The 22,966-nt window shown below is 54.0% G+C and overlaps 1 protein-coding gene across 4 annotated transcripts in view; it reads right to left on the bottom strand.

The window, feature by feature from the left end:
• Positions 1–22,731, bottom strand: part of MB21D2 (Mab-21 domain containing 2) — a 47,846-nt gene extending 25,115 nt beyond the window's left edge. Inside the window, exon 1 of one of the 4 annotated variants that reach the window (XM_054984025.1) lies at positions 22,551–22,731. In XM_054984025.1, the coding sequence (XP_054840000.1) occupies positions 22,551–22,557 (7 nt within the window). In that variant the 5' untranslated portion in view covers positions 22,558–22,731. The remainder of the gene's footprint in view (positions 1–22,550) is intronic. The other 3 variants (XM_054984021.1, XM_054984024.1, XM_054984022.1) reach the window with 3 other exon arrangements.
• Between the last annotated feature and the right edge of the window lie 235 nt (positions 22,732–22,966).

Genomic DNA, 22,966 nt, shown 5'->3' with positions numbered 1-22,966 from the left:
TTTCTGCAGACGCCCATAGCCATAAACATGTGGGCAGTCCCTGGCACCACCACCACCACCCCGTTCCTTTCTTGCCAGTGGTTAAGGGCGCTTCTGGGACATGCTGATTTAGCTGACTCATCAGGGCAAAAGAAGCCACATCTGCTACAAACGCCTGCCCTGGAAAAGCATCTTTGCTTCAGCAAATTCACAGGAGGAGGTGAAAGGCAGCGCGAGAGCAGCCCAGCCTAGGCAGAGGAAAGAAAGAAATCAGCGCTTGCGAACAATCAGGCCAGAGAAATTTGCTCTCCACCCCTCAATCTTTCTGAACGCCTGGCGAAGCCTTCTAGAGAGCCTGAAAGCTGGTACAATGTTGATTCGGTTAGTCCTAATAAAAGGTGTTACACAAATTTTAAAACAAGCCCATGTTTACACGCACATTTTCAAATGAACAACAATTGATGACTTCTCCGGGAGTGGCAACCGCATTTTCTTTTTGTTTGAAATCATCATTATACCCCTTCTCTGCATTCTCACCCACACTACACCACAATAAAACGAGTGCAGATTCATAAAACCGTTAAAAATAAAAGCCAAGAATTGACCACTACCCGTATCTAAAAACAGAAGAAAGACGGAAGTCCAGAAAAAACACAACCCAGGAAAGCACCAGGTCAGGGGAACAAAAAGGCGAGGGAGAAATGACCCCCGAATTAATCGCTGACTGAAATAACCAGGTCTCAGCCAGCCAGGGGCATTCCAGAGGCAAGAGGGCCGCCCACCGGAAGAGCAGGGCAGCAGAAAAAAGGGTCTTCCTGAATGGTAATGGCGACAATGAATACCACGCACTATATACCAAAGCAAACTGTCTTTCATTCAATGAAAAGTGCAGCGTGCAAATATTAATATAACCATCAATAATGACAATGTTAACAACACTCAAATCTCATATTTACAGCACACTCTAATTATAATAGTATTTCTGTACCAGAAGAGACCCAAAGCCAGGCTGGTGAAGAAGAAGGCCCTTCAGATCAGTGGGTTCCCTAGTGGACTGGGCTTTAAATATTAAACCCAGGACCTGGAACTGGGCCCAAGCAACCAGTGAAGATCTTCAAGCACTGGTGTAATTGGCTGCCTGTAGTCTACCCAGCTAGTCTTGCCGGCTAGTTGAAGTTTCTGAACAGTCTTCAAGGACAGACCCATGCAGACCGCCCTGCAGAAACCAAGCCTGGAGATAATGAGAGCATGGCTATATCTTGCTTCTTCAAGTAAGCGACGTGGCAGGTGAGATACTCAAAGATGCTTAAAGTCATTCCACACTACGGTATTAGTGTTGGCCAAGTTGAAGACCACAAAGTGCCATGAATCCTTCAGACCGGCGATGAGAAACATCCATCATTCGAGTTTCTATGAGAAGCCAGGCAGGGTCTACAAACTGTACACTTGCGGCAAAATGAGATGGGAACAGGGTGAAGACTGGAGGGGCTGCCGCTCAGGTGAAAAGGCCGGCTGGGCACGCCCAAGGCTCCAAGCTCCACCTCCGGCACCTCTTGCTGAAGGCCGCCGAGTAGCAGACGCTGTTAATTTTCTGCTGCAAGCAAATAGTCCTGAAAACTAAGACCAGGGCTTTGTTTCTGGGAAAAGAGGTGGTGGAACTCAGGACCGCGCAATGATGTCACTCTGGGTCAGCTGGAACAAGGGGGGAGTTTTTTAAAGTTTAAATTGCCCTCGGCGAAAATGGTCACATGGCCGGTGGCCCCGCCCCCTGATCTCCAGACAGAGGGCAGTTTCAGCGGCGCAGAGGGCAATGTAAACTCCCCTCTGTCTGGAGATCAGGGGGCGGGGCCACTGGCCATGTGACCATTTTCAAGAGGTGCCAGAACTCCGTTCCACCGTGTTCCTGCTGAAAAAAAGCCCGAAGACAATTATCCATAAGCATCAAGCATAATATATATAGTATCTCACATGCAACCTTTGAAGGATCGGGACTGACGCTCGAGGTCGTTTCGTCAAAGCAGTGTGAAATGAGTTGGAAGCACGTCAATTCCCCTATTTTGCCTTGCCATTTTTGACAAAGACCTGAAACGGGACTCTGAATAAGAACCGGTCCACTCGTTAGATGGCTCCGCCTTGTCTGAATTCATCATACTCCTTCCGAGCACCCTTGAGCTGGTTTTGAGAGTGGACTCCTTTGGACTGAATGGACTTGGTACATCTACGTATGACGCCAATTTAACTGTGTAAATAAGTACTTACTGAGTTCTTGTCGCTTCTGCACGTAGCACTTTAGAGGATCGTTGCAATAGTATTATGATATTGGCACTGGATATTGTCCATAGGAATTTTGTATTGTTATATGCAATTTGCTCTGGCACTTTTTACAGCCTTGGGTGTTAATTATGCGTGTCTAACTGTAAGAAGAAACTTATAAAGAGTGAATGAAGTATGAGTAAATGAGATACTAAATATATTATGCTTGATGCTTACTGGTAATTGTCTTAGTTATTTTTCACGACTATTTGCTTCCAACTGTACTTCTGTCGTGATACTCTCTGGTGCGTTGGTTGGTTTTCTGCTAGCAGCGATTGCTTTTAATCCCCCCTGCAAGCTGTAATGAGAAACTGCGACACCCACCCACCCCTCCGTCTTGTGGCACGCTCCATCCTATTACTGCAGGGCAGAATCGCCAGACTCTGCTACAGATGGAGTCCAGGCCCAAGGCATGCGGGGGGGGGGGGGACACCATTCAATATGGACCACCACAGGAAGCGCCTCAAAGCACTCGGGCTTCATCCGAAACAGAGCAGAAGCAGTTTTGCATTCTGCAGAGCAGCAAACTCACTGGGGAGCCTCCGTTCCAGGATGCGGCACCTGCCCCATATTTAGTACTGCCAACAGGCCGGGAGGAAATTGTCCTCTCCCTTGAGCAGAGGCTTAAGGTGCGGAAATGAGCAAGAGAAACGTTTCACGGCATAAGTTAAATAACAGGGGTGCCAAAAATCCACAGGAGTGGGGGATTAATGAAGACGGCTGGCCCCTGGAGCCTGATGCTCGTCTAGCCCAGCACCCGGTTTTGCACAGCGGCCAACCAGATGAACATTTTGTATTATTATCTGCCCTGAGCCTGCCTGTGCGGGGAGGGTGGAATAAAAATCGAAAACAAATAAAATAAATACATAAATTATTATTATTATTATTATTTAGATGCAGCCTGGAATTACAGTGGGTCTCTGTACTATAGAGATCAATTCCTCTCGAGAAAATGGCTGCTTTGAAGGGTGGACTTTATTTTATTTATGTCTAAGGTGGATTATGCATTGCTAGTGAATACAATATAATCAATAGTTGGAACATTCACTGAGCAAAACACAACCCGATCAACAGTTCTTTATGCCCTGCTTAGGTGCCACCCCAAACTCCTCTGCCAACTCCAGGTTGGGAAACTCCTGGAGATTTGAGGATGGAGAGCGAGGTTTGGGGGCCACATTCTGTTCCTTACTGCGACAGTATTTGGCAATTGCTACCTGACTCTTTATGACAACGCTCAGGTGCTACAGACAAAGGAGACGTGGCATCTAAGGGTGGCTTCACCCTTTAAGAAATAAGGTGTGCGCATATCCGAGGGTGGTCAACATTAATACACAAACAAGAGGACATTCAAATGCGGATTTGCAGATTTGAAAACTTGCACGAATCCAACACAGATCTGAAAAAATGCTGAAATAGAACATAAGCAATTAAACCTGACATTAAATGAAAACTGAACTATGCTTACAGCAACAGACAGTATGCAGTAGTATAGTCTACAGACCCTGTCCTCTACAAATGCATCGCTCCGAACCATTTCCTCACAGCACGGCCCTATTATCATGTTAAAAAGCCCTCCTGAACTTTTTCGTCGTGTAGATTTTGCAGAATGATAGTCCTGTAGGAGCTTTCCTGACCTCAAGCGGGCCGTCCCACCAGGTGGGGGCCACGGCAGAAAGTGCAGGTGCGCAGGCAGCCACTGATTTTGCCCGTCTGCAGGCTGGCACCTCCAGGAGGCCCTGCTCCAATGAGTGGCACTGCCATGGCGGAGCACCGTGGGAGAGGCGGGCCTGGACTTAGGAGGGACCGAGGCCAGGAAGGGCTTTGTGCGGGATAGTCCAAATCTTGAATAAAGCCCCGTAACTGATGGGCAGCCAGGAGAGTGACTGCAGACTGGGAGCGGCAGGATTTGACTCCAGCAGCACCCTAGAGGCCAACGGGACTGTTGGGGCGTTCCCTTCTGCGCGTCAGAGGAGCTCCCTTCTCCAGACACCGCTTGCACAGCAGGCTCCAGAAACGTGTCAGAAGCAGCGAGCCCCGACGCTCAGAGGGTTCCACTACGAAAACCTTGTCGGCCTCTAAGGCGCCGCTGGACTCAGATCTTGCTGTTCTCCTGCAGACCAACACGGCTACCCACCTAAAATTATCCAGAGTAGGGGTAACACGCGTGCTCTGCCAGCTCCTGGTAATAACTGAGCTGCGGCGTTCAGCACTGACGGGCTTCTCCGCGTTGCTTTGAGGGGAGACATGAGCAGGGTTCATTACAGCAGTCTAGCTGGAGTGTTACTGTGGCCAGATTGGCCGCGTCAAGGAAGGGGGCCATCTTTCAGGCTTGACTGAGCTGGAAGAAGGTCTTCTTTGCAACTGCGTTAACTGATCCCTGTTTTGCACTGCAGCCTGTAAAGGGATCCGTCTTTGTCTTTCTGGAGGCGAGCAAAAACTGCCTCGTGTTTCTGCTTAGTCCCACCAAAAGGGAGGCGGGACGGGAGGAGAACTGCAAGCAGCAGCAAGACCGGAGGCTCTCTTTCTCCCACATACGCGGGGTGCAGAAGACCAGCGAACACCGCCCATGCTTGATGGGAGCCCCTCCCTAAAGAAGAGTGGGACCACTAAGACTCGGAGGTCAGTCACCTAAGATTGCTGCTCCCCCGCCCCTTGGTCGAGGGACTTATTAGGCCTTCCGGCTGCCAGCGTTCTGCCATCTGGTGCACACGTGAGTGAGGGCGAGGGATTAGAGGGCTCCGGGCAGCCTCGCCAGGGCTCGTGACCCCGTCCTTGGCTGCTCCCTGCCGTGGAGGTGAGTGTAGGGGGGGGGGCACCAAAGGCTTTGGGCTTATTGGTGATGGCTGCAGTTGTTTCATTGGGATAACAGGGCGGGGAGAGACAGAAATGTCTTTTTCTCTCTCCCTTCTGGAGGGAGCAATACTGCTCTGTATCAAACATTATTCCAGTGTTCTGATAAAAAGCAATTTACTGTATCCAGACTTTGAATGGAACAGGTCCTATGAGGCAGCTGGATGCTTGAGACGAGGGGCTCCGCTGGAACTTTAATTCTCTTTGCGTCCTTCTTTTAATCTTGCTGTTCTTTCCCAATCACCTCTAATCCACTCTCGAGTCCGGCGGCCTGCAAAGGCAGCCTCTGGGGATTGTGGTTGGCGCAGGGAGGGGGGGGCGCATGAGGAGAGCCCAGGCAATGCTGAGGAGGGAGGTGGGGATTCTTCCCTGGAGAGGCGGCACAGAAATGAACTTTTAAAAAACTGACCCGCAAAGGTTTTGCTTGTGTCTGCAGTCCTGGACATTTTGAGCAAGAGTTTTCCCCCTGAGGGCACGGGAAGAAGCTCCTTTGCCATTAAGCACCGGTGACCTTGGTGGGCTTCCTTGGATCAGAACTCCTGCTTCGGAGAAGACTCTGGGATCTTCCGTTCAAAGGATGTCTTGGGCTAAAAGGGTCTTTGACTGCGGCTCTTCCCAGCGGAACTCCTGGGCAAGAGCATCAACAGAGCACTGGTGGCTCAGGTTCATCAAGGCCTCTCTATTTATTTAAATAAATAAAAACTGTGCTTATATACCGCTCTTCTAGACAGACCAGTGCCCACCCAGAGCAGTGAACAAAGTCTGTGTTGTTGTTATCCCCACAACGCAGCTGGGGCTGAGAGGAGGGGCTTCCCCAAGGCCACCTGCTGAGCTCATGGCAGGAGCGGGAATCGAACCAGCAGAGTGCTGATTCACAGCCCAACCACTATGGTAAAGCAGCTCTCTGTAATAATAACTGCACTTATATACAGCTCTTCTAGACAGATTAGTGCCCCGCTCAGAACGGCGAATAAAGCCAGTGTTATTATTACCCCCACAATGCAGCCAGGGAGCTGGGACTGACAGCCAAGCTACAAGTGACGCCTGACACAGGTTGGACACTTGTCAACTTCCCTCAGGTTTTGATGGGAAATGTAGGCATCCTGGTCTTGCAGCTGTAATGGAGAGCCAAGCTGTAAAACCAGGACGCCTCCATTTCCCATCAAAACTTGAGGGAAGCTGACAAGCAGGGCCGGCGCACCCATGGAGGCCAGGTAGGCGGTGGCCTCGGGCGCGCGGGCACTGGAGGGGCGCTGGAGGGGGTGTTGGGGGCAGGGCCGCCTGTAGCTACTGCTGCAGCCAGCCAGCCAGCCAGCCCCTTGCTGCCGCCGCCGCCGCCACACACCTCAGCCGGGCGCAGCCTCTGTGTGCCGTTCGAGCAGCAGCTCGCGGCTTCTGCGCCCAGCTGGGGCGCGCGGCGGCGGCAGCACGGAGCTGGCTGGCTGGCTGCAGCAGCAGCTGTAGCCAGCCACGCCAGTTCAGCTGCACGCTCCTCCGCCCCAGCCGGGCGCAGAAGCCGTGAGCTGCTGCTGGGGCGGCGCACGGAGCAGCCTCCGCGCGCCGCTACAGCAGCAGCCCGCAGCTTCTGCACTCGGCTGGGGCATGTGGCGGCGGCGGCACGGGGCTGCCTGGCTGGCTACAGCTACTGCTGCAGCCAGCCACGCCAGCTCAGCTGCGCGCTCCTCCGCCCCAGCCGAGCGCAGAAGCTGTGAGCTGCTGCTGGGGCAGCGCACGGATCAGCCTCCACGCGCTGCTCCAGCAGCAGCCCGCAGCTTCTGCGCTCGGCGGTCCGCGCGCAGCCCAGCCCCCCTGTGGTGCGTGATGACGTCTGCGATGACGTCATCATGCCTCCCGTGGGGCGCGTGCGCGCCCGCCGCCGCAGGCGCTGAAACCTCTGGCGCCGGCCCTGCTGACAAGTGTCCAACCTGTGTCAGGCATCACGTGTAGCTTGGCTCTAAGAGGAGCGGCTGACCCAAGGCCGCCTGCTGAGCTCATGGCAGGAGTGGGAGTCGAACCAGCAGAGTGCTGATGGGGTTGGCAACCCTGGCACAGACACAGCAGAGCCCTGGGCCCTCTGCAAGAAACGCGTCACCCTAAAAGCTGCATCGAAGGCAAAGGAGCTGCCTCTCCCAAACAGAGACGCCAACCATGAAAGGAGAGCAGGCGGCTTTGAACTCGGCATCATCAGCTATCAATACACACGGCCACATGGAGCAGCCCATCAAGCAGGCACCAGTCTCCAGCCAGTCCTTCCCAGCCCGAGAGGTGGCAGATGCCTCGATGCCAGAGAGCACCAGGGAAGGGGGGGGGCGTTCTTAATTCGGATCCTGGCACAGCTTCTCGGGAACGAGCAGAGTATGCTGAGATCTTATGACTGAGCTTCAGCTGCCACGACTGTGGCCAACACTGACACTGTCAGCGCCACAAGGCTGAAAGGTGCCCCCCTGCAAGCCCAGGGTGACCCCCCCCCAAGGCTGCCCCCAGCCAGGATTTATAGACCAAGAAGTGAAAACAGCCAGGCAGGGCCGCTGTTAAGCAGCAGCAGCAGCAGTGCACATGCACATAACGCCCACAGGAAACGGGGGCTTCTCCGAACTGGAGCACCTGGCGGCACCTGGCTTGTTAACATCACCCACCCTCATCCCACCAGAATCACTGGGTGAGGGAGACCCACGGAATGGCCCTCGCCAGACCCCACCGGAGCCCAGAGTTTGGTCTGAGCCCCGCATCTATTTTATTTCACGACTGGCTCACGGTTATTTATGAAGACCCATTAGTGTCCACGGTACCAAGAAGGCCCTGCCCCAGGGAACTTACAAATGGAAGACGACAAAGGGAAGAACGTGACCCAGGGGACAAGACACAGCCCAGGCAGACGAGGGAGGTGGGCTCTGAAGGGAGGGCACAGCTGCCAGCGCCAAGGCAGGGAACGGAATGGAGGTGCCAGCAGGCCCTCCAGTGTCACTGTGGTGCATGCACACACACACACACACACACACACACACACAAGAGGCAGGAAAAGGAAGGAAGGCTCAAACCAAAGTGACCCACACGGTGCCCCAAGCCAAGGGCAGAAGGCCCTCTCCGCCCTGCTGTTCTGGCAGTCTGGTCTGGGAACTGCTCCCCTGAGCAACGGCACAGAAGGGCCCCTGAAAAACCAGACTGCAGGAGAGCAACAGGAACCTGGGATTCTTTGGTTTGGACAGGCCCACCAGCCCACGGGTCTCAGAGAGAGAGAGAGAGAGAGAGCAAGAGATTCTTGGCCCACTCTTGAAGAGGCACGCCATGCGCCAAGGAAACACAACGCCGTCCATCAAGGGCCTGACATGCGAAGTTCCCTTTGGATCACCAAGAGCGCCTCACTGGATCAGGGCCAGGGCTCTTCTGGCCAGGACTGGGTTTCCAAAGAGGCCAGCCAGATGCCACCAGAAAGATCCCAGGCAGGGGGACAACCAGCACCAGCCCTCCCCAGCACCTACAGGTATGCATACACGCGCATGCACACGCACACACATACACAAAGGGGCCTCTCAGCTGCTGGGGCCACTAGCCAAAGACGAGCCCCTCAAACACAAAGCAGACCCCGACTTCTATAAAGTTCATTTTAGGCTGGAATACTCTCTCAGAAAACGCCTCACTCTTCAAAAGTCAGACAGGCTGTTACTCACGAGGTGCCCTTTGTACAGCTCACATCTTACACCGGGGGTGCTGAAGGGCTGAGCAGGCCTTCCGCCAAGGCCGACAAGCGGCATTCAAAGGGCATCTCTGTCGAGGGCTTGGAGGGTCAAATGACTGCCGCTCTAATTCAATTACCAAGCCACTAATTAATGGCAGACCTTTTACGGCCCCCTCCCAAATCAGATCACGAGGCAAGCCCCGAGCAGCAGCCCCTGCTCTGCTCCGAGGAGTGCCCCCTTCATGGAGCGCTGGGCAGGCAGAATGCTGCTTTAGAGGGCTGGTGTGAAAAAGAGAAGACACACACACACAAAACACACACACACACACACACACTTGCAAGTCGAAAACCAGTTCAGCTAAGAGCTGACTGGTTCTGTTTGCTTGCATGGTGAGAGCTCCGTTTTGCTTCGCGGCCTAATTAACGGCACCGCAGTCGGACTCGGCGCAGTCCATTCTGCCACCACAGGGACTCCGTAAGCCCCAGAGGGACAAAGGCCACTGAACATTTAGCCGGCCGGCCCTCTCCGAGCCCCGTGAAAGGTTCACAGTTAGCCAGGCCTCTCATGCCTGCCAACACGAACTTGCGGGCATGTTGAAAACCACAGATGAAGAACTTAAACAAACCCGGTCAGTGTCCCACGGGCAAGGCCCGCCACACTCCCTCGGTGTGAATCGGCTCCCCTGCGTTTGCGAGGGGCACCACCTTGGAGATTTCCAAGGCTCTCTTTCCTAAGAATCCCGGGTCATTTTCTTATCTGAAAGTCTGTATAATGGATCCGTCCTCTTCTGTGAGTTCCATGAGGAAATTTAACCTCTCAGGCAACTCCAGCAACGATCTACATATCCAACAGTAGCGTGCCCCCAGGATGGATAAAAAGCAATGATTTTTTTAAAAAATTAAAAAATGGATTTTTTAATTTAAATTGGATTTTTAAAACTTAAATCAGATTTTTAAAATACAATGTTTTTTATGGAATAAAGATAGTTTCCTATTTAAGATACATTACAGCCCAAAGGTTATCATTATGAAATAAGGATTAGTTTTTAATTATGTAGCATGAGGCTGTATATTCATGCAATGTTTACATTTTTTGGTAAACAAATTCCATTAATCTATTTACAATGTCATGCGCTTCTAGAGGTTTTTGTAAGTTTATTGGGCAGTTTTTCCGTCTAGAAGATATTGTCACAGATGCTTGGTTTTACAGTTCTCAAAACTGTGAATTTGTGTCTGCAGAGATCATGCTTCTTCTTCACAGCAAAAAGGTTATAAAATCAACATACAGTTGAGGAAAAGACCTTTGTACACAGAACTCTTACGTGCTAAGATACAAAAAACTCAATGGATAGAAGATTGTGGGGAGTAGAATAGAGCTGCACAAGAAGCTAAGTGTGAGGAGTCGTCATGTAGAAAAGCATGATTTAAATCTCGTCTTACTGACTAGTGATTTAAATCAAGATTCAAATCATAATTTAAATCGAATCGACCCTGGTGCCCCCTCTCCAAATAAACTGAAATTGGACCTAAAAAGATTTGGTGATAGCTGTCCAAACTGGTAGAACTTCTACATCCGAATCAGAAATGGTCCTTGCCAAATTACTGGGGCATCCCTGAGCGAAAGAACCATTTGGGCATTTTATCAATATACAGTACTTAAAACAATCCAGGCATAGAAGACTTATGAAAACTCTCAACTCGTTTGTTCTGCCTACTAGTCTAACACGCATTAGTCTATTAAGCCCGCCTCATTTCTCCAAGAGGTCCTTACCTGAAATCTTGCAGATCACAGTCTTCCACCTTAGAATTTCATTTTTTTTAAATGCAAAGGCACTTTGTTGGCACAGATCGGACTATCCACGTGCTTGCTGCACTTGGAGTCGTCCAGGCTGGCTCTGCCCTGGTTTCCTTTTGCAAAGCCTCCCCCTCCCCAAAGTCATGGGCCCACGAAAGCCACTGTTAGAATACAGCTTTGCCAGTCTGGAAGAGGCCACAAGACCCCTGCTGGGTTTTGCTACAGCAGACCCACCCACAGAGGCAAGGCTCTGCATAGCTCCAGCTGCAAGATGTCCCCCCAAAAACACAAAGACGGGAAGCGTTAGCAGTGAGGCCGGCAGAGGCCTGGCGCATTCGCCACCACAGCACTATCGGTCCTCTCTGGCAAAAACTGCCAGAGCTGGGAAGGGAAGGCGATTCTCCGGTGCCAGCCCTGGCAGTTCTAAAGGGGATTTCAAAAGGCAGATAAATCTTTAATGGAATAATGGTGTGAACAGGACAAAGGCTCTTTCTTGTGGCGGATTCCAGCCCCCACAGAAGCAGTTCTCTCTCTTTCTCTCCCCCTCCCTCCCTCGTCTATGCCCCTGACCAGAAGTGGCCACGCCAGCTCGCCCCAGGCCACATTCCCAAAATCCCGCTACCAATGAGGGGAGGGGAGGGTTTCGCAGAAGAACCACAGAGAGCCTGCCACGGAGCGGGGTGGGGGATTTCATCCTACTTTTCTGACAACTGGCCACAACGGTGAAACGGTGCAGTAACTACCCAGTGTCCATATCATAAGCAGTATCCCGCAGTATAGTCTACAGTCCCTTTCCCAAAGTCATTTCCTTAGAGCACAGTCCTATTGCCTGAGCAAAAAAGGCCTCCTGAACAACTCAAGTTTTGCACTATAATATTGAAAACACTGAACTCTTTAATAGTGTATTACGATTAAATACATTCTAGTATATTGTTGCCAAAAAAGTTTTATTTAAACAAAGGAAAATCTTCCAAGAGGACCACAAGCCACAGACATGCCGCTCTGGCACAGAAAGAGCCCCCCCCCCTTCCTCCTGGCTCCCTGTCCATTAGGGGCTCTGGCCACAGCACACGGGGCATCGTGCAATCCTAGGAAGAGTTACTCCAGCCTAGGCCCACGGAACTCAGCAGGCTTAGACTGGAGTAACTCTGCCTAGGACTGCGCTGCGATGGCTCCAAACGCCAAGCGTTCTCGATGTCATCATCCAGCACTTGAGCAACTTCTTGTTTCCTCAGAAGCTGCACTGACTGACAAGAGAGGAAGGATTTGACCTTTCTGGAGAATGGAGCAGAAACAACGCGAAGAAGAGCAGCAGGCAACGCCGAAAACGCTCGATGGCGTTTCAGGGGAGAACACACACACACACACACACACACACACACCCACGCAAACCCTTCCAGCCTGCACGCCTTGTGTCTGTGTTGTGAGCCGCACAAAAGAGGCAGGAAAGAGACAGCGCTGTGCAGCTGAGTGGCCCGTGCGTGGCACAGAGCCAGCTACAGGAGGGAAAGTCCGTCCTCTTTGGGGACACGGTCAAGGCAAGCAACCCCGCAAGCTCTCCAGGAAGCCCGTCCCACTGACAGCAGCAGCTGCTCTGGTATTTGGGACGTTTTTCCTGCAGTTTAAATGTAAGCATACAAGAAGCCCCGTGCTTCAGGTCATGCTGGCCCATGAAGTCCAAACAAACAAACAAACAAAGTTGTGCGATACCTTTATTAGGATCAACCAAAATAATAACAACATTAGATTTATACACTGCCCTTTAGGACAACTTAATACCCACTCAGAGCGGTTTACAAAGTATGTTATTATTATCCCCACAACAACAATCACCCTGTGGGGCTGAGAGAGCTCTGAGAGAGCTGAGACTGACCCAAGGTCACCCGGCTGGCTTCAAGTGGAGGAGCGGGGAATCAAACCTGGCTCTCCAGATCAGAGTCCTGCTGCTCTTAACTATTACACCAAACTGGCAAAACGATCACAAACCTGTGTAAATCCCAAGACAACATGCAAGCTTTCAAGTTCTCCAGAACTCTTCATCAACCTGGTGAAAAGAAAGTATAGCTTTCCTGGGGAAACACAGCAAACATGATTTGGGTCCAGCAGCACTTTTAAAGACCAACTAGATTTCCAGGGTCTGAGCTTTCGAGAGCCAAAGCTCCCTTTCTCCCTTTGACTCTCAAAGGTCCTACCCTAGTTGGTCTCTAAGGTGCTACTGGACTGAATCTTGCACTTGTACTGCAGACCAACGCAGCTACCCTCCGAAAACACTAAATACGAAATCCAGCCAGGATGCTCCAATGCCCGCCATAAATACAGCCACATATTTGAGAGACTTGCGGAGCTGTCAAATTCAGGCAAAGTTCGCACTATTCAGCCCCTTCAGTGTTAATTGGACAGCAGCCGTCTTGCTGATCTTAGCCATCTGCCGGTTGTCAGTGAGTTCGAGAGCTAATGGCTCCCCCAGCCTCCCCGCACAAGGAAAAACGTGAGTCACAAGAAGGAAGGGCAATTTGACTCTCGAAAGCTCATGCCCGGAAAACCTGCTTGGCCTCTAAGGTGCCAAAGAAAGAGCGGGGGCATCAGGTCCATGAGACCCCCCACACACACACAGACACACAACTCAATGGGGGGGGGAGGTCAGGAGGGACAGAGAGAGAGAGGTCCCTGAAGCTTGGAGGCACACCGTCCTCAACCAAGGCCTGGCCCTTTTCTCCTCCTGGACCAAAAGACTTGGCTCCTTAATGCAGAATCTGAGAAGCCCAAATGCCAAAGCAAATCAGGACCTTGTCCTCAAAGCGGAGACCCATTTCCTCCACATTTTATTTATTCTAGTCCTTTGCACCCCGCCCAAAGCAGCTTCCTAAGCAGTTCGCTTCTCCTCCACTTTATCCTCACAGCAAGCGACCATCTCTCAGCCAGGGCTGGCGCACAATGAGGGATGAAATGTGGGGAGGCGCATGGGGGCAGAGTCCGGCACTCTCGCAGGGGTCCGTCCCCTCTGCTCACTCCCCTGGACCCCACCCAGCCCCCGCCTTCTGCATGACTGGGGCAAGCCAGGGGCCGGCAACTGGATCTGCTCCAGAGAGGCTCATGTCACACTGGCTGCTCGCCCAGGAAGGCATCGGCCGTTTTCGGCTCCCTCCTTTTTCACAATGCAGAGCAATCCGCTGGAGTCATCTCCAAAAAGAACAGGCGGGCGGGCAGGGGGGGGGGTCACCCATTCCCTCCCCTCCTGAAAAAACAGGAACTGGAGCTCAGAGCCGTCTGGTCCAAACCTCCTCAAGGCAGAGAAGACGCGGATCTCTTAAGAGGCTGGAGTTTCCTGCAGGGCTGGTTTGTTAAAAAATGCCCCCAAGACCACTTTCACCAAGAGACCGTCGCTGGAGCAGCCATTTTAAAATGTGAGCAAAATCACTCTAAAATCACAACAGAGCCACCGTGAAAAATGAGCTAAGATTAAACATCAAGGCAAGAGGGACGGGGGGGGGGGAGGGGAGGGATATCCCAAAGTCTGGGCCAGGAGACAAGACCCCATCTCACACCTAACGTGAAAGATGTTCAGAGTCAGGCAAGCAAGCGTCTGAATTCGCTCTCCCATAACACGGAGAAATGGGAGGAAAGAGTGACCCGGCTCCTTTGCATTTTTTATTCTGTTGCCTGGCACTACACATTCCAGAATGGAACACCTCGAGGAAGCCCTGTCAGGGCACTGGGTGCCCCCGCTGCCCCCCACCTTAAGCAAAGCAAACCAGGCAGGAAGCACCCCATGGAAGCCCAGGGGCGAGACAGCCCAGCCAGGATGGCTGCACCTGCACACTCTTCTCCAAGTTCATACACCACAAACATGCATGCATGCAACCAAGCAACACGCAAGGCTAGCCTTGTCGTTTTACACACAGCTGCAGGCTTTTATTTTCTGACAGGCATGCAAAGCATGTTTGCGGCAGGGCATCGCGTTGTGTTCAGTCACACAGCTGGCAGACACCTGGTTTGCAACATCCTAATAAACCAGTCTGGATTCACTGGAAATGAGCGCAATGCGCCGGTGTCCGAGGAATGACCCACCAACCCAGCACCGTCTCCCATTCTGGACATAGATCCAGAGGAGTTAGCCATGCTAGTCTGTAGTTGCAAAATAGTTGCGAGGCATCTGACGAAGAGAGCTGTGGTTCTCGAAAGCTTATGCTACAAATAAGTTGGTTAGTCTTAAAGGTGCAACTGGACTCTTCACCATTCTGGACAGAGTCCTGGATTTCAGGCCAAGCACCCTCCTCACCTAGAATTCTTTCAAGCAGCCACAGCAATGTCTGAATCCAGACAGTCGACATGCAAGGCCCAGCCGTGAGCGGACGCCACTGCCGACAGAGCTTCCAGATGCCCTCGCCCGTTCCAGCTTGGCATGCCTTGTACAGCTTGTCTGCCAAACGAAGAGCTGCTGAACTGAACTGGCCCTGCTTGCCCCTCTAGGCAAGGCTGAATAAAAATACTGAATGGAGTGGCACTCAGTGTTTACTCTGCAATGTGCCATTCAACAATGGAAAGACAGCACTAATCCCACGCTCGGGCACCACCGGAGAGCTGGAAATTCAGAGGCCCTTGAAGTCAAGCCGCTCCCGAGAACAATCTCCTAAAAACCTGGCCAGAGATTAGCCGTCTCTTCCAAGCACGGAAGACACGCAGATGGGGACAAAAGCCAGCCCGTCCTGCCAGAACTAAACCCCAAACCTAAATACCCTCAAGGTCCAAATACAATTGGGATGCACATACCCCAAATGGTAAAAAGGCCTTCTTTTTCCAGTCTCTCCCCTAAAGGCCTTCCCGGGTCTCCTTTACAGAAAAAGAGAGTTTGCTGATGCACAGAATCGCTAAGGACTTGGGCAGGCACCTGCAGGCCAGTTGGGAGGGCAGAGCGCAGCAGCAGCCCAGGCCCAGAGCGGGTGGCACCAGAGCCCTTGGGCTGAAACCCACAGGCTTGGCACCACGCCACCTCTTTCAAAAACAAGCCACCATAATATCTGGGGTCAACATGCCTCCCCACCCCCCACGTCATCTGCCTTGTAGGCTTCTCCACTTGGTGCTTTTACCCATCCCATATTAACACTTAGTTTAGGTGGGTAGCCAGGTTAGTCCGCAGCAGAGCGGCAGAACAGTATTAAAACTGTGCTATGGAGCCCCAGTAATATCAGCCACAGGCGGCATTTTCCACTGCATACGTTTTCCCACAAGCCGGACCCCAACTGGTTGCTGTTATGGGGTGCTCTGGGGAAGCACAGGCAGCTTTTACCCCAAAGTGCCTTTCTGCAGGGGGTCTGACAGATGCTGGCAGGGCAGCGAGCCTCAGCGGGGCCAGGCCCAAAATACCTGGTGGGAAATTGGGTTGCAAACATGCAGCAACCCATTCTGACCCGGCTGCATCTTGGCCCCAAGAGACATCACCAGAGCCCCTTCCACTGGGGCCCTTGCCCAGCGGTCAGAGCTGTCCAGCCCCCTCCCCCTCCCCCTCCCCAGGGGGGGGGCTGTTTTCTCAGTCCTGAAGCTGCCTCTGCTGCAATGGGGCCTCGGCAGGATTCAAAATCCTGCCTCTCCCCGGCACCACCTCTCTGCTCTCTTGGCACCGCCGCCACGGGCAGCCCCAGGCCTTCCCCAGGCAGCCTTGGCTCAGCTTCCTGGCTGCTGCCCAGGTAGGTGTGCCCCCATAGCTAGCAGGCTACAGGCACTACACCCTTATGGACTGAACTCAAAAGCCTGACCTCTCGAACTCACTTCCGGCAACTGTAGCCTTGCTTCTCGGTCACCCCCAACAAGCGGGTTTGCTGAAAGTGTCTCTGCATGACTCAACATTCCTACTGATAAAATGGAAAGAAGGGTCCCTGGGCGAAAGGACTAGGCACAGTCCATCTTGTAAGGGCAGGCAGGTCCCGGGGGGAAGAGGAGGAGGCTGGAAGGCACTGGCTGCAGCCTCTCTGCTTGAAGCAACACAGGTCTGGGCCTGGTCTATGGCTGGGAGGGATGGAAAAAAGATGGGGAATTACTGTTTGCATTTGTTATAATAATAAAGGCACAGGGCATCTTTGGCATGCAGTGAAATCTTTATTTACTTTGTTTATGCCCTGCCTTTCTCCCCAGGGGGTCCCTGTGGCCTCCATTGTTCTCTCCTCCATTTTTATCCTCACAATACAGTGATTTAGCACAATGTGCGCTTTGGCACTTTTTGTTTTGGTTCTTCACACTGCGGTTCCTTTTATTCATTTTATCGTGGCTCGGGCAAGCCAGGAACACACAACACCGGCTCAATGCTCTCTCTCCACAGCCCAGCAGCAGCCTCCAGCCAGTTTTTGCCATCTTCAGAGGGCCTGTGTAAGAGAATTGGGGGGGGGGGGTGGCAGAGCACCCCCTTCTGACCTCCTTCACCTCCCTTGAGGGCACTGAGCGTGAGGCCAATACAAGAGCCCTGCCCAGGGCATCTTCTCTGGGACATCTCCTGGGCACGGGGTCAGTTGCTATGGCCCAGCCACAATGAACCCACCCACGGCTGAGCACCTGCTCTGCTATGCAATACGTGCAAATCCAAGGCCACAAACAATGCCAAGCCAAACCCCGTCGCTCACACTAGCACACAACCGCAGAGAGAACATGACCCAGCCATATGCCCGGCTGGGCTGCTAAATTCAACACGGGGCAGCAGCGACTCACCTGAGCCATCCCCCTCGGGGGGCCTGCAAGAACTCCCAGGCTCCCCCCATAGCAGAGAGCCAGGGACGGAGGTCAGAGTGACGCACTTTGACGCTTGGCAGGAGCACGTCGCAAAGGACCACCACGGCCCAGCCAACAGGCAGTCCAGGGGGGCTGTGGGGTCTGCCAGCACCCTTCTGGTAATCACATACGAAGGAGCACTTTACACAAAGCAAGGTTCAGAAGGGGTCTGCTCTGCCGGGAGAATCAGCTCCCAATGAAGAGAATTCCGGGCGGGCGGCGTGTCATCTCCCCCCTCTTAAGTCGTGCACTAGGCTGCCCGGAGGGAGACGTAACCAGGACGGAATTTACAGCAACTGTTTTTTCTCCCGCCCTTTTTCCTCCAAGGTGCTCACGGCCACGTCTGTGGCTCTTCTCCCACCCAGCCCTATGAGGTAGGCCCCAACAAAAAGCCCAACCAAGTTCACGTAGTGAGCTTCGTGCCCAAGCTGGAATCAGCAATACCACAATGAAGAGGACACGGCGTCCCGTGAAACTATATAGACTTAACTTTACAAAACACAACCACTGTTAATGTGCAAAAATAGAATCTCATTGTATTGTCGAAGGCTTTCACGGCTGGAGAACGATGGTTGTTGTGGGTTTTCCGGGCTGTATTGCCGTGGTCTTGGCACTGAGAGATCTCTGTCTTTTGGTGCTACACCTCTGAAGATGCCAGCCACAGCTGCTGGTGAAACGTCAGGAACTACAATGCCAAGACCACGGCAATACAGCCCGGAAAACCCACAACAACCATAGAATCTCATTGTTAAATCGACTTCTTTCATAAATTTCAAACAATGTCCATCCAACATACCAACATGGTTAATAGTCCACCCAAAGTCCTTGTTCTTATGTTGGATGGACATTGTTTGAAATTTATGAAAGAAGTCGATTTAACAATGAGATTCTACTTTTGCATATTAACAGTGGTTGTGTTTTGTAAATGTAAATGTAAAGTCTATATAGTCTCACGGGACGCTGTCTTCTTCATTGTGGTATTGCTTAGAGGAGACTCTCCCCCTTTTGTATCGTACCAACCTGGAATCAGAACACAGGCTGGTCTCCCAGATCTTTACTCAAACCACCCACCCCTATGGAGAGCAGCGAGACCAGAGTGCAGCGACACCTCAGAGACCAACAAGACGTTCAGGGTAGAAGCTTTTGAGAGTCAGAGTGTCGGAAGAAGGGAGCCCCAACTCTCGAAAGCTCATTCTCTGAGGATCTTGTTGGTCTCTAAGGCGCCACTGCACCTCACCCCTGCTGTTCTACTGCAGACCAACACGGCCGCCCACTTGAAACTATCTCTACAGAGAAGAATCAGGCAGCCTCCCCGCTGCCCCGTGCCAGGCCGATGCCCTGCTTGGCACTGCAGTCTCCGTCGGGGTTTGCCTCTGCACCATTTTCTAGAAAGGGACAAGAAACAGGAGGAAAAAATCTACGCCTTGGAGCTTGGAGTGACTGCATGCAGAACACGGGGAAAAACATTTAGCATCTGGCAGCAGCTATTTTTATTTATTTGATTGGAAATATTATCAAAAGCCTTTCCCGCTGCAGTGCCAAGCCACTGTGGGACTTGCCGTTGTGTTGGTCAAGTTTTCCTGTGCGCAGCCACAGGGCTTTTTTTCTGGGAAAAGAGGTGGTGGAACTCAGGACCGCACAGTGACGTCACTTTGGGTCAGCTGGAACAAGGGGGGAGTTTTTTAAAGTTTAAATCACCCTTGGCGAAAATGGTCACATGGCCGGTGGCCCCGCCCCTTGATCTCCAGACAAAGGGGAGTTGAGATTGCCCTCCACGCTGCCGAGCAGCGCAGAGGGCAATCTCAACTCCCCTCTGTCTGGAGATCAGGGGACGGGGCCACCGGCCATGTGACCATTTTCAAGAGGTGCCAGAACTCCGTCCCACCGCGTTCCCGTTGAAAAAAAGCCCTGCCTGTACGTCAGCCAACCTCCTGGTGCTCTGCAGCAAAACCGAAGGAAGGGCCCTTCAGCCCCCTAAAGGCACACAAACGGGTAACGGCAGAGGCTTCTGTGAGCTCCAGCCCATGAAAAATACCATTACAAGACATCTGTTAGGCTCTAAAGGTACCACAGGACAGGCGGGGGGAGTCTTTCTCAGGGAACTGATCATCAACGTGTGGAGACGGGAAGGAGGAGGAAGCCGCCTCTTAACTTTCAAGAGGCAACCCCTTGTGGGAGGCCTGGTGCACGAGGAACAAGCCACAGCGCTTCAGGCCAGAGAAACTGGACTGCTGAACCACATTCTTGAAAAAGTCAGGGAACGCTCTTGTAGTCAAAGAGATTTCCACATACTTGGGCCAGGGCAGGCTTTGGAATTACAAGCAACAGTCAAAGGACACAACAGCAGAGGTTGCTTCCGACCCTCCCATCTCAGCACCTCTGGCCACTGCCTGAGGCGCTCTGCTCCGGACTCGCTCGCTCTCACACGCAGATTACTCATTATAACGTAAGAAGTAGGTCACCTCCATAAGCTCTTTTCTCCAAGGGAAGCCATCAATAAGCCCAGGGTTGCCAGGCAAGGAGCCCCCCACCACTACAAGGGCAAGAGAAGCTCAGAGTGCCCCTAAAGGCCAGAGACACACGAGCTGCGTCCCGACACACTCCTAATGGTGACTTAGGATTTTAATTTGTATATTTGAATTGGTTAGCTGCCTTGGTGGCCCTGAGCGGGCAGAAAGGTGAGGTTAAAATCTTGTAAATAAATAAATATATAGGTTCCATTTCTAAGACCTAGATCCAGAGAAGTTAGCCATGTGTCTATCATTGCAAAATAGTAAACTGTCCAGTAGCATCTTTAAGACTAACCAACTTTATTGTAGCAGAAGCTTTCAAGAATCACAGCTCTCTTCATCTGACAAAGAGAGCTGTGGTTCTCAAAAGCTGACAATGCATCTGACAAAGAGAGCTGTGGTTCTTGAAAGCTGACGATGCATCTGACAAAGAGAGCTGTGGTTCTCGAAAGCTTATGCTACAATAAAGTTGGTTAGTCTTAAAGATGCTACTGGACTCTTTACTATTTCTAGGACTCTTAACTATTTCTAGGACTATTAATGAACAAAATGGTCAGATGAGAGAACTTCCCAGAGGGCTTTGCCAAGGACCTTCATTACAGCTAGCTATCCAGCCAGGGCCCACGAGCCACCTGTGTTAGAAGCCACTGCAAGGAAGGCACTGTTGCGCTTGCCTGCAGGGGACCCACTTGTGCCTACCCTCCAGCAGCAAAGGAGGGCACCAGAACCCTGCCTGGGCCACCCCCAGGTGGGTTCAAACCAAGCCCAAGAAACAGTGTATCTTGCTTAGGAAGACAAAATCCCTTGAACTGACTTCGTAGTGCCACCCTACCTGAACCTCTACTTAAAAAAAAACAACAACCCTGTAATCTCGCATCTACAGCTGTATTTAAATTCTCTCTCCCTCCCTCTTTGTTGTGAGAAAGATGCACAGCTGGTTCCCGAGAGAAAAGCTCTCCGAGTTCATTAGCAACAGGGATACTGCGCCTGCTGCTTTCCAAGTCTGGGCTCCTCCAGAAACATACCAGGCTCTTTGGTGAGAGCGGAGGGGGTCGCACCCCACTCACTGTCTCCTAGTTACCATTTGTAGATCTGCAAGTATTTGGCTTGGCAAGCCAACACCCAGCCTTTAATTCTATTTTAACAGTGTGCAATTTTCTTACGGAAAAGAGAAAGGCCAACGAATCACAAGCCCCACCCCGGCTTTCCCACCCAGCCGCCAGGGCAAGTCGAAGCTCATCAGGATGGAGTTATGCAAAGCCCACATCCTCCTTTCAGACCTGAAGGCCAGGTGTGGCAGACAGGACCGTTTGTGGGCCCTGGGGGCACGTCCTTCAGCACACAAGGAACCGCGGGACTCCCCTTGGCCTGAACTCTGAACTGCCGTGGAAAACAAACCCTGGAGCCCACCAGTCCCCCAGGCGGCGGCCTTGTTCACACGGCTCTTTCTTCTTCTTCGGGTGGATTCTACGGCAGCTCCAGAAAGGGCAGGGCCTCTGATTTCTGGGACCTGATTCTGTGTAATCACCACCTCCAAGTAATGTGAAGGTATTGTTTTTTTTAAAAAACCAGACATTTAAGCAGTCGGAGAGATCCCCAGCAGTCGCGAGCAGGTGCCCTTTCATCACAACAGCCCCTGGCAGCCGACTCTCGCCTGCCCCGGCCAGCATCACGTTCACACGGCCTTTCCATGACCCAGGCCACACGGGGCTGCCTCCCGAGCAGGTGCCTCTCTCTTCCAGACCCCAGGCGCCGGGAGGAGCCCCCTTCCGGGGGGGCCCTTGGGGGCCAGGCCCGCCGCCTCCCCTGGAATAGGAGGGCCCCGCCCGCCCTCGCTCCCTGCCCACCAGCGGGCTCCTCCCCGAGGCCACAGCCGGGGACTGCGGTGCCACGCGGGGCTGCGCCTCGGCCGCCGGTCTGTTGGCCCGCCTGGTTGCACTTGGATGGTGGCGCCGAGCTCTTGCCAAGAGGGACAGGAGGAACACGGGCAGCGCCCCGCGGGAAGCGCCGGCGCGGCCCGGCCTCGGGGCCCGGAGCCTCCCCTCGGGGGCCCGTCCGGAGGGCGGCTGCTGCCGCCCAGCCGCGGGCGCGGGGGGGGGGGTCCCCGCTTCTTGCCGGGAGAGGCCGCCCGGGCCGGCGCTGAGCGGCAAGGCCACGCGGGCGGGCGGGCAGCGAAGGGCTCCGCGGCACACCGGGGGCGGGGGGGGCGCTTCTGCGGGCAGCGCAGGGCAGGGCAGGGCAGGGCAGGGGGGCTCCCGCCAGCCCGGGCGACGATCGCATCGCACAGCGCAGCCCTGGGCGGCGGAGGCCAGCCCGGGACGCTGCGAGGGAGGCGCCGCCGAGACGCCGCGGGCAGCGGGGGCGCCCTCGCCAGGCAGCCAGCGCCGCGCCGCGCCTCCCCCGGCCTGCCCGGCCGGTCCTCCGGCCGGGCCCTTTGCCCGCCCGGCCACACCCGCAGCTGCTCCCGGGCAACAGCCCCGAGCCCGGGCCGAGCGGAGGGCCTCCTGCGGGCGGGCCGAGCGGCGGCCCTTGGCGGGGGGTTCGCCTGTGGGCGCCCCCCGGCCGGCCGGCCGGCCCCGCCAGAGGCGCCTTTGTCTGCGCTCGGGCCGCGCACAACGAGGCGGCGGCGGCGCCCCCGGCAGCGTAGCGCGCTCGGCTCGGCGCGGCTCACCCAGCATGGAGAAGATGAAGTCCTTGGCGGTGTGGATCTCCAGGGCGCGCTGGTCGTCGTACTCGCGCTGGTCGTGGCGGCCGAACTCGGCGATGAGCCGGTTGAGCTCCTCCACGCGGGCGCCCGAGCGGAAGTCCAGCTCCGGGAAGGCGGCGGCGGCCGCGGGCGGCGGGCGAGCCGGGCCGGGCCCGCCGGCGCCCGCCTTGCTGCCCACCGCCGGCGCGGCCATCTTCGCCCGCGCCCCCCGCCGCGCCCCGCCCCGCCTCGGCGCCCCCGGGACGCGCAGCAGCCAGGCACGGCCGCCCTCGCTCGCTCGCTCGCCCGCCCGCCAGCCGCGGCAGCCTCGCCCAGCGCCTCCCCGGGAAGGCGGCGCCGGTGGGCGGGCCGGCGCGGGGGCGCGCGCGGGGCGGCGGGGA

The sequence above is a fragment of the Eublepharis macularius genome, chromosome 6 (assembly GCF_028583425.1).
Source record: "Eublepharis macularius isolate TG4126 chromosome 6, MPM_Emac_v1.0, whole genome shotgun sequence".
Taxonomy (NCBI): domain Eukaryota; kingdom Metazoa; phylum Chordata; class Lepidosauria; order Squamata; family Eublepharidae; genus Eublepharis; species Eublepharis macularius.
Note: the sequence above shows the minus strand (reverse complement) of the source record. Positions and strands in the feature narration are given on the sequence as shown.